Raw genomic sequence first — 10375 nt, 5'->3', positions numbered from 1 at the left:
TCAGGAGTAAAGGGTCAGTTGTAAGTTTAGTTTGACAATTTTTAACTATATTAGATCAAACCTTTCACATAGACTTAATCACTGATTGTTTTATCTTTAAAACAAAACATTTTAATCTTGTTTTTTGCTTGGACAAATTGTAAAACTGGACTTAGTCATTCCCTATGAACAGTGAAAAAAAACCTGCCAAAGAAACACAATCAACATTTTAAAAGATAAAGACTTTAGAAAGTATATTCTATTCCCTTGAATAGAATATTGTGGCTTTCAAAACAGACAGAAATGTTTTAGTGGTTATACTAAAATTATGTGACCAGACTTTATTTCCTCTGAACAATGATGAGAATGAGAAGATCCTAAACTTGACTCTGTGTACAAATGCTGCTGCTTAAACGTGTAGACTAGCCGCAAAGAAACTGTACAGATGAGAGGAAGTGTGAAAGACTTAGCTGTTGCAGTGAAGTGGGAGGGTGTGAAACAGGGTCAAAATGCACATTGTCTGATCTCCACTTCACTTATATGGTCGTCTAACTTCAGCCTTTATATTTTAAACTGAGAAGCGACCTTTATGTAAAGTTTCATTTTGATACGTACAGTAAAAGTGGATCTTTTCCAGCCTTCACAGGTGCTGTGGGGATACATCTTTAGATTCCAGTTGCTGTCTGTTTCTGACTACTCATGAGACATCTCCACTTGGACCAACCAGATGTGAGCCCACCCATTTTGCAATCTTATTGCACCTCGCTGCCTCTCCACTGTAGTTTGGTCTCTTCAGCCCCTAGGAAACAGCAGCTTTGACCGCTGGAGGATCGTTTCTATCTGAGATGTTTTTCAATTTCAAAAGTGGCGTGGGGCGTATGGCTCACGACCCCTCTGTGTTTGTAGTGGACACCCATGCCACCCGACCAGCTGTGCCACCTCGACTGGGCAAACAGAAGAAGCAAAGCGGGGTCGCGCAGACTCTGCTGTTCGTCCTGGTGACCCTGGCACTGCTCGGCGTGTTCTTTGAAGCTTTCTTCATCTATCGCCTCTACCAATCTGAATATGTGAGTATCACGTAAAGAATTGTGTCTGTGATTTGAGCGTGCGCGCGTGTGTGTGTGTGTTTCACTGTACATTTTCTGTTCCATTACCTTTACCCCCCTCCCTTAGAATATCACTTTCATGATAAGAATTTAACCATCTTTACTACCAATTCTCGCTTTCAGTATTATTTTCATGTTTCGAGTGTTTTCTAACACTTTTTTCATTGTCTCAGCTATTTTACTTTTTTTTTTTAAAATGGAGATATTCAGTTTTCCATGAATCATGCGTACATCACGATTCTATATTTAAACTGGTTAAATTATGCTTACTATAAATACTGGAAATACACTGAATAAATTGATTCTGTGAAGAAAAGGACTCAGTGAGGTGGACTGATAAATCTAGATGACAAACTTAGTGTAAATATGGGTTAAAATTAAAAGCATAATCAAAAAATAAGGTTATAATTAAAAGTTTTTTATGCACATGATAATAAGAGCCAATTGATATTTGAGAGAAACTTTATCTGCTTTTCCACCTAACTGGATTTCCAACGTGGAAACTTCAGTCTTCTGCTTTCCACAACGAGATGTTCCTTTTCTTAACGTCTCCCTTCATATGTGGGGCTCTTGAGACTGAGGGGTGAGTAAAAATGAAGGTCTCTTGTGACAGAAACCACACTCACATTTACTCAGATCATGTGCATGAAAGTTCCCCCCTCATCCCACTCCAATAAGTGCTGAGCTTGCATTTATTTTACGGTAAAGAGGAACAGAGTGGACCACAGATGGAGAAATCTGGCGGTTTATACAGAACTCCTCTGACGTCTTTTGGAGTTGGACACACAGTCGCTCTTTGCCCCGAGATTGCGGACAGTGAAGACTCCGTGTTTGGCTTTCTATGAAATCCCGCTGCTGTCTGAGGGCAGCAGTCACGGGTTTTAGATTTAGGAAAAGTATTGATTCACTTTCTGTGGGTCTGCATATCATGCATGCTGCAAAAATTAGAGACAGCAAGGAAATGGTCTATTTCCTGTGTCATGATAATGATCTACCTTAGAAGTATTGTATACAAGCCTTACCCGAAACCCTTACAGTGATTGCTTAACACAAAACAAATGCTAGCATATGCTAAAAAAATGGTAATGATTCATTGTAATGCCTTAGACCTTCTACATTCCAATGCAACCTCATGTGCACCAGTGGTCATACAACTGTGTTTGAATGCTTGCCAAGAAAGCATGCATGCGCTCAGATCACAGCTAATCCACCTGAATGTCCTTTTTCGTTTACCGTTGCAGGGCCCCTCAGGTGTCACCTCAAAGCAAATCAGCGGTATGTCTCAGCATTTTTCATTTGGCATAATAAAAGGTTTTGAGGTCTATTCTTCTGACCAGAAAACAATGTGTCTTACCGTCACACAGGAAACCCTGAGCCGGATACTACAGACCCTGATGGTCGTCTTCTTCCATCCAAACCGGTTGCACATCTCACAGGTGAAACCAGCAATTTTGCAACTTCTTCTAATGAAATGCTCAATTTTTCAAAACCAAGATAAAAACAGCACATCGAAACAGCACTGACACCATTGCTCGTGTTTTGTTCATTAGACGGCCAAGACGCCCAAGACGCCCAAGACGCCCATCACGACCCACACGTCATGGCATGGAGCGTTATTGCAGAGCCTCTCCTGTATGAAATGAAATACAAAGACAGACATCTCATCATCCAGAAAGAGGGATACTACTACATCTATTCCAAGGTCTACTACTCACAAGGTGGTGCTTTTTGCCATTCTGTGATGATGCGAACTAAAATGTATGCTGGAAAAGGCATCTCCCTCCTGGAGGCCAGAGAGTATCTGTCAAAGAAAGACAAAGAAGACAAGAGTTTTTCCAACAGTTTCCTAGCCGGGGTGTTTTACCTGTCCCAAAATGATGCTATCTATGTAAATGTTAGCAGCACAAAACAGATTATCAGCCACAGATCTTATGAGAATGTGTTTGGTGCATATATGATATAGATATCAGACCGACAGGAGATTAAAAAAGAGCTTATAACTCTTTTCAGGGACATTTTTAATTGCCTTTTATACTTGATCGAAAAGCATTGTAAAAGCAAAAGTGCTGAAGACGTTTTTCTACTTCAAATCAAAACTTTGAGTGCTGATTTAAGATTTAACTGTTTGTTGTGTTGCTAAATATTATTTACTAACATAAACAAGGATGGTGCACTTTTTATTTTACTGCTTCAAAAAATTATGAATGTTATTTATTTATTCCTTTCGTATGTAACTATATTATAACAGTGCTGTGTTTATACAAATAAATATGCAATAAAGTCTATATTGAACAAGTAAAAGTTTGTCTTTCTGCAGTTGCGGTCTTGTGAGCCAGTTGAATTCATTTCCTGTCATATCAGGCGAGGCTGAGCTAAAGGCAGAATGGTCTCAGTAAAAGAAAATGTGTCACCCACTCTCTCCAACCACAAAGTGTTGTTTTTTTTGTATTTTTTTTTAATTATTACCACTCCAACACGTTAACCTGAAAGGCCATCAGCAGCTGAACATCTTCTGGTTGAAGCACGAAAAGTGCAGAAGTAAAATTTGAAAAACAAATTAGCTTCGATCCAAGTTTTTGGGGAGGAACACTGAGTCCCGTTTATGTTCTTTGCTCAAAAACTGGATGTCTTCTTGTTGACTGTAAACTTCCAAATGAGCAATTTCAATTCATGACTTGATGACAAATTCTCTTACTTGGTTTGTACAAAAAAAAAGTCCCGTCACTCTTTGAAGTGCATTTTTTCGCTCTTCATTTCTCTCACAGTCACTCTTACTCTTTCCCTTCATTTGTGACGGTTCGCAGAAGCCTTATGAAAGCACCCACTGACTTGTGTATTTGTAAACTGAGGAGGAAGTGGTGGTGGGGGCCGCTGGGGAGGGGTGCAGAGCAGAGGGGGTGGGGGGGGGGGGGGTTGTCAGTAGCAGAATGCCTGACTCACTTTCCAACCCCAGACCTGGAGCACGGTGGCTGATAAAGACGCACTGTCACAGAGTGTGCATGTGTGTGTAGGGGGTGTGCGTGCATGTTTGCATGTGTGTTGGCCCTTACTGATGCTTCTGCACTGTCGTCTTGAGTGTTCAAGAATGAGTCATCATGTTCCAGCGCTGACTGTCCTGTGAGGTGTGCAGCTCTATTGTCTCAAAGGAGGGGGTGATGTTCTGTGCGGTTTGGATTCATGCCATATCATCATTAAACTCTAAACCAGATCTGACTTTTACAGAGAATTTGTGTGGGACGAGATTTCTCTGTCTGCAGTTATATTCTGAATCAATGAAACCATCTTTTTGTTCCACCAATGAAGCCAAATTGTGAAGTTAGACACAAGTACTCTGATGAAATGCTTATTTTTACACACTACACTGAAGCAAGATCAAACATGCGGCGTCGTTAAATGTTTTTCTCAGTGAAAGCACAAGTGAAAGTGTTGGCCGCTGCGCACCTCTCATGGTCCACGGCTAAATGCTGTCCCCTTGTGTCGGGCTCTTGAAGGGGAAACATACAGCAGGTGTTTGCTCTGAGCTGAACTCTTCCACTTTGATCCAAACATAATCAATTCAACAGACCCACTATAGTTGGGATTTATAAATTTTTTTAAAAACTTTTTTAAGTGGATATTTATAAAGTTGTTATGAGTTGTTATCAACATCTTCCATTCAGTTTGTAGTAATGTTTACATACCACAGTTGGGGGAACTAAAATAGGGTGGATTTCTCAAATATTTGAAAGTGGTTCATAGAAACACAAGGATCCTTTACACTGCTTTTCCATTTTGCGTTAAACAGTGATTTACATGAAACTCTGTTGAAGGCACTGTTGATCTGCAGTTCGCTCCAGGGATGTTCCATGTGAGACACGTGTTCCTGAAAGAGAACATGCACAATGAAACCGGGGCAGAAATGAAAAAAAATCTGCAGTAATGCAAAACTCTGTGAGATAGTGTTTGCTTTGTCTACTTTTTTATGATAAATAAATTCCATTTTTGTCACTGCATGGTTTGTATTCACTGGAATCTTTGATACATTGTATACAGTGTTTAAGCTGGGAGTAATTTTCTTCTAAGTTGGCTTCTGTGAAAAAGTATTTTCCCTTAATACATGTATTCCATTTTCTTTCCCTTTCCGTTACACTTAGATGTTTCAAGTTATCAAACATTTTTAAGCCGATAATTTAAGTGCTTTTAAAGGATTACTAAGTAATTTTAACCAAATGTTAAGCCAGATCTCAGCCCAATTGCTGACCTTGTAAAATCTTAACAATGATTATGATTTTTCTTTTTAAATTCAGTTTTATGGCCTAAACCGCATCTGATTGCTGCCGCACTTGTGAAATCAAGAAATGACTCAATTTGAACCAGTCCTACAACAAAACCAAGTCTAAAAAATTGGGAAAAGCAACGCATTATGCCCCAGTCTGATGAAAGTGAAACCTCTGACATGTATCTGCCTGAAAAGGGTTACTAGATTATTTCTAAGGTTTTCCTCAAACCTTTGGGAATATTTTCTAAATTGAAAAAAAAGGGGAAACTTTTTGGGAATACGTTCTGCCACATGTAGCGTATAGATGATGATCTGTTTTGCTTCATTAGGAAATGGGCACAGCTGGGGCAATCTACCGGAAACTGTTACTGCTTGTGAGCAGCGACTTTTATTGTATGTATATATCTATATCTATAGTATATCTATATATCTATATCTATATATATACAGTAAATATATATATATATATATATAGTAATTGAGACCATTAATTCAGGTTCCTAAAGTCTTGCCATCAGTTTGTGACTTTAAGCTCATGTTCACTTGGATAATGGAGCAGGACAATGATCCAGAGAACACTAGCAGGTTCATTACTACATGGCTCAACAAAAAAACAGAAGGTTTTGGAGCAGTCTGGTCCAAATCTCTTCTAACTTGATGACAAGTTCTGTTAATTAAGATTTAGTCAACAGAACTTTCATGCCTTCCAAAGAGAATGATTTAAAACAATTCTTCAAAGAAGGATGGACCATAATCGATCCTCAACAAAGTAAAAAATGTTTGTCAAAAACCTCCAGACTCCGGTATGTATGCTGCCATGTTGACTCTGATTAGAGTCGTGTGTCAGATTAAAACTGCCTTTTTGAAAATAATGTTGAGCAGGTATTAAAAACAGCCTTTACTGGCCCACATTAGAAATGTTTCTAATGAAAATAATCTGTATTAGTTATATTGCATTATGTGTATAATGTATATATATATATACATGTGTATATCTATACATATTAAATTTAGAATGGTAATAATAATTAATTATAGTATTATTGTAATATTTTCTGTCCCACAAAACTGTTGAGTTTTGGAAGCTCTACTATTGCTGTGGAAGTTTTTAAGAACTACTTATGATGGCTGCACCTGAGCTTTCCCCGTGACATTTTGGTGGAAATAATGTGAAGAAAGCTGATAAATATTTCAGCAGTTGTTGCCTCCGTGGTGTGGAAAGTAAGTAGGGACAAACCAAGTTGTGCAAATGACTCTAATAAATGAGACAGAGTGGGTGGGCGTAGCTGAGTATTTCTGCTATCTGTATTTTATTGTAGCTCCCTGGATATCATTTTAGTTTAATCGAAACCTTCGGAGGCAGCAGTTAAGAGCAGCCTGAGAAGTATGACTCTGTTGCTGAGGTTTGGAAAAGAAAAACTTTCACCAACTTGGAAAATATCTTTACTGGCTGCGATGACTAACTTCATGTTCTGGTGACCTTTTCTGTAGCAGATGGTAATCATTTTAATTTAGGTCAATAGATGTCATGATGTACACCTTTTCAAACAGCAGATCTGTACTATGTTTTGTCTGGAGGGCACATTCTTCGAAAGCAACAGGGAGGGTCGAAACTTTGTTTTAGTGACTATGCAGGATGATTAATGTTTAACCTCTCACTTTCACTTTAAATTTAGGGTCTCAAAAATGACTCAGTCAATGGATTTAAGTCATTGTTGTGACTTGATTTAGCACAACACTGCAGCTAATACATCCAATTAATGGGAGTCTAGGACAATTTTCAAAGCTATCCTGATAGGCTCAATTTTAACACCATATTATAAAAGCCCAAGAAACTTCTTCCATCACTTCTAAATTAATACAAACTGAAAATCGAGTACTAAAAACAATGTTTTTATTAACACCAGGACAAAACCTGCATTAACAATAAAAAAAGCAGATTTCTTTGTACCAGAATTAACAATGACTGGGATGCTTAGCTTGTATGGGAAACTACACTTTAGAAATAATTCTATAAAACATTAACTCAGTTGTGTAGGTGGTGTATAACACATAAACACCTCAAAGCAATTAAAGGAAAGCACATTTTCCAGTTTGAAAACTGTCAGGTGGATGGACATAATGAAAATATTTTAAGTGTATTCCAGTGAATCATGACAGAAAAAACAAACAAATATGTGTAGCACAGAAAAACACAGTAACACATAAGGTTATACATTCGTTGAGTATCGGTGGAAATTTAATATTTACAATGTCCATGGTGTAAATAAGTCCAGTCAGATTAATAAATAGCTTCAACATAAATATATAAATTCATAGCGCATGGCAAATAAAGTCAATAAACCAGGATTTAGAAAGAATTGGTGAAAATAAAATACATTTTCAAGAAAAAAATGCTTATTTGCCAATATTTTTGGCACTTCTGTATAAAACATTCTTGAAGATTGCTAATTACATTGTAATGTAAATTGACTACAACCAAGAACTAGCATCTAAACAATTTAGTAAGGCCGTATCAGAGAGCTAAGATTAGAGATGAGCAAAACCTTATTTGTCCTCCCTTCGCAGAGTTACAGCATACTTTCTGGTAATTCTACTGGATATTACTACTGGATAGTAATAAAAAAATAGCTGTAAGGCATAAAAAAAAAATCAATTTGTAGTGATGATTTCAAACCCTGAAACTCATAAACATACAATAACTTTTTCTGACAGGTTTTGCTTGAGGACAAATTGTCAAGCTGGAAATTGTGAAGAAAAGTTTTTACCCCATTTTCTGAAAGAAATCCTCAAAGTTAAATTTGTCTGTTTAATCCACACTCTATGAAACTTATGCCCTTTCTGTTTATATCGGTTCCAAACAAATTCTACATACTAAACAACCTTCTATTCAGAGCCGGATTTCTACAGAGGAAGGGTCCATTTGTAAAGTTTCATTGGAGCTAATACTTTAGTTTCTTCAGCCAAAGGATGTCCAGATGAGTCACTGTCAAATCAGGGTTGATCCAGGCTTCAGGTTCAATAGTTATGTCAACTACAGCCCCCGCTGGCAGAAATATAGCCTTGCTGAGCAAGCCTGTGCTGTTTGAATGTTCATTGATCCATCCAATCAGCCTGGGTATGTTGTTCAGCTTGATGGTGACGGAGTGCAACTTGTCTGAGACTTGTGTTCTTTCATGTGGCGACAGCGTTACCTGAAGATTTAGGATATAGTGTCCCTCCTTCATTAACATGATAGGCTTTTCCAATTCAGTTCCAATCAGGTCTGATTCTGTTACCAGGTCCCATTTAATGGTTTTCTCGGCTAATCCTGTGTCTGCGAATGAAACAAACGCTCCTGTTAGCTGGATGTTTTCTGAGTTGTGTATAAAATGACTGAAACTGCACCTTTACTATAACAGTAGTGATAACTGCAGTCACACATTTTTCATGCAAACAAAAATGTTTACCTTGAGCTTTGAAGTTGACTAGTTCAATGGGGTTCTGTCAAAAAGAATACAATAGAAGTTAGTCTCGAAATCTGCATTTCTTTATGTCACAAACAAAGCAGCTACATAAAACTTAAGATTTATTTCATGTGGGGATTAGGCCACCACCTACGCCTGAGAGAGAGAACAGAATAGATCTTAAAGAGGAAAATGAAGAGAGATCTGTTTAGTTTAGTGGCATTTCCCCGAATGTGTCAATGACGTCACTGAGCTTCCTCCAAGACATGAGGAGAGTGGTTAGACAAACAAGTAACTGCAACAAGTAACTCAGAAAGAAATGGAAGTCATTCGAAATTAATCTGCTTGCTCTCCAGGATTTGGGTTTCTTAAATACCTAGACTGCAACTGTTAGAAGCAAATGCAATAATCAATAAATACAAATTATGGAAGTTTGATCACCATGAGATTGTTTTATGACATTATGAGACTAAACAATTGAACATGGTGAGGTCAATGGGAGCAAGAGATGGAAAATGTAGTCATCTTACCAATATACCTTGTACCGGTAATGGGGATGAAATTGGATTGCTAATGTTCGTAGGCTGGAAAGGGAAACAGAAGCACAAAACACACCCATGATACATGGCACTAGAGGAAGTTACAAAATAGTGTTTGGAAATGGATATTTCCTTTCTACACCAGCAAAAACTTCCTTCAGGTTCCCTAAATGGCACAGTGAAATCTGGCATCAACGTGCTTTCAGAACGACGGTTGTGTATGACGTGACTGATCTTAGACCACTAAAGATTTATGGAGAAAGTAGTCTTGTGTCATCTCAGCAAAGTGCATGATTTTTTTTTTTGTTGTTGTTTTTTTTGTCAGACATTTTCTGCCTGAACTCTGAGAAAAAGCTGTGACAACGTAGGATCCGTAGCGGGGGTCTGTACGCAGCTGACTACCACAAGCACAGGTGTGTTTCTCACCAGCTGAGCTACTGCCTAAACCACATGAAAGAACAGAAGCGCTGCTGAGGTATTTATGTACGCCAGTAAGGACATTATCATTTTAATTCATTCAAATTTTAGATAACTTTTTTAGTTTAGTTAGATAACTAAATCAAATTTTAGATTTAATGTCATTATTGTTGATCCTACATTTTTACTCTCTACTTGTATATAAAAGCTCACCTGTCCCCGTGTGAAGAAGAACGGGATGAAGAAAAGCTGGGCTATGGTGAGAATACTGATCCAAATCAGGAGGATGTAGACCAGGGGATGCTGGCTCCTCTGTGGCATGATCCGTCCGATGGTTGCGTTCAGAGCCGTCTAAGCCCGGGGTACGCAGGAAGACAGATGTTGAGAAGTGACGACTGTTCAAGTCCTGAGTTTCCTCTGGTGTGCACCCAAGCAGAGTGAGGTCGCTTCCTGAGCTCAGAGCGTGATACGTTGAGGATGTTTTATGGTCGGCTCTGTCTATCTGCAGAACATAAAATGATCCAAGTGGTACTTTCCCTTTTGTGCTAGTGAAGGCAGACACAGTAGGCCCAGATAGTGTCTGCATCTGGGGGCTGGCCCTTTCCTTCCCACTCACCACAAGTCACACCG

At 38.5% G+C, this 10375-nt stretch overlaps 1 protein-coding gene across 2 annotated transcripts; it reads left to right on the top strand.

Moving 5' to 3' along the window:
* Positions 1 to 503: 503 nt before the first annotated feature.
* tnfsf14 (TNF superfamily member 14) lies at positions 504 to 3126 on the top strand. Of its 2 annotated transcripts, none has more exons than XM_028042506.1 (4): positions 504 to 1046; positions 2327 to 2360; positions 2450 to 2521; positions 2654 to 3126. In XM_028042506.1, exons 1-4 carry the CDS (start codon positions 825 to 827, stop codon positions 3046 to 3048), a joined length of 723 nt encoding a protein of 240 aa, XP_027898307.1. In that variant the 5' UTR covers positions 504 to 824; the 3' UTR covers positions 3049 to 3126. The 2 variants fall into 2 exon arrangements, with proteins under 2 accessions (XP_027898307.1, XP_027898306.1); XM_028042505.1 differs by having other exon boundaries at positions 509 to 1046; positions 2636 to 3126.
* Positions 3127 to 10375: the final 7249 nt, after the last annotated feature.

The sequence above is a fragment of the Xiphophorus couchianus genome, chromosome 16 (assembly GCF_001444195.1).
Source record: "Xiphophorus couchianus chromosome 16, X_couchianus-1.0, whole genome shotgun sequence".
Classification (NCBI taxonomy): Eukaryota; Metazoa; Chordata; class Actinopteri; order Cyprinodontiformes; family Poeciliidae; genus Xiphophorus; species Xiphophorus couchianus.
Note: the sequence above shows the minus strand (reverse complement) of the source record. Positions and strands in the feature narration are given on the sequence as shown.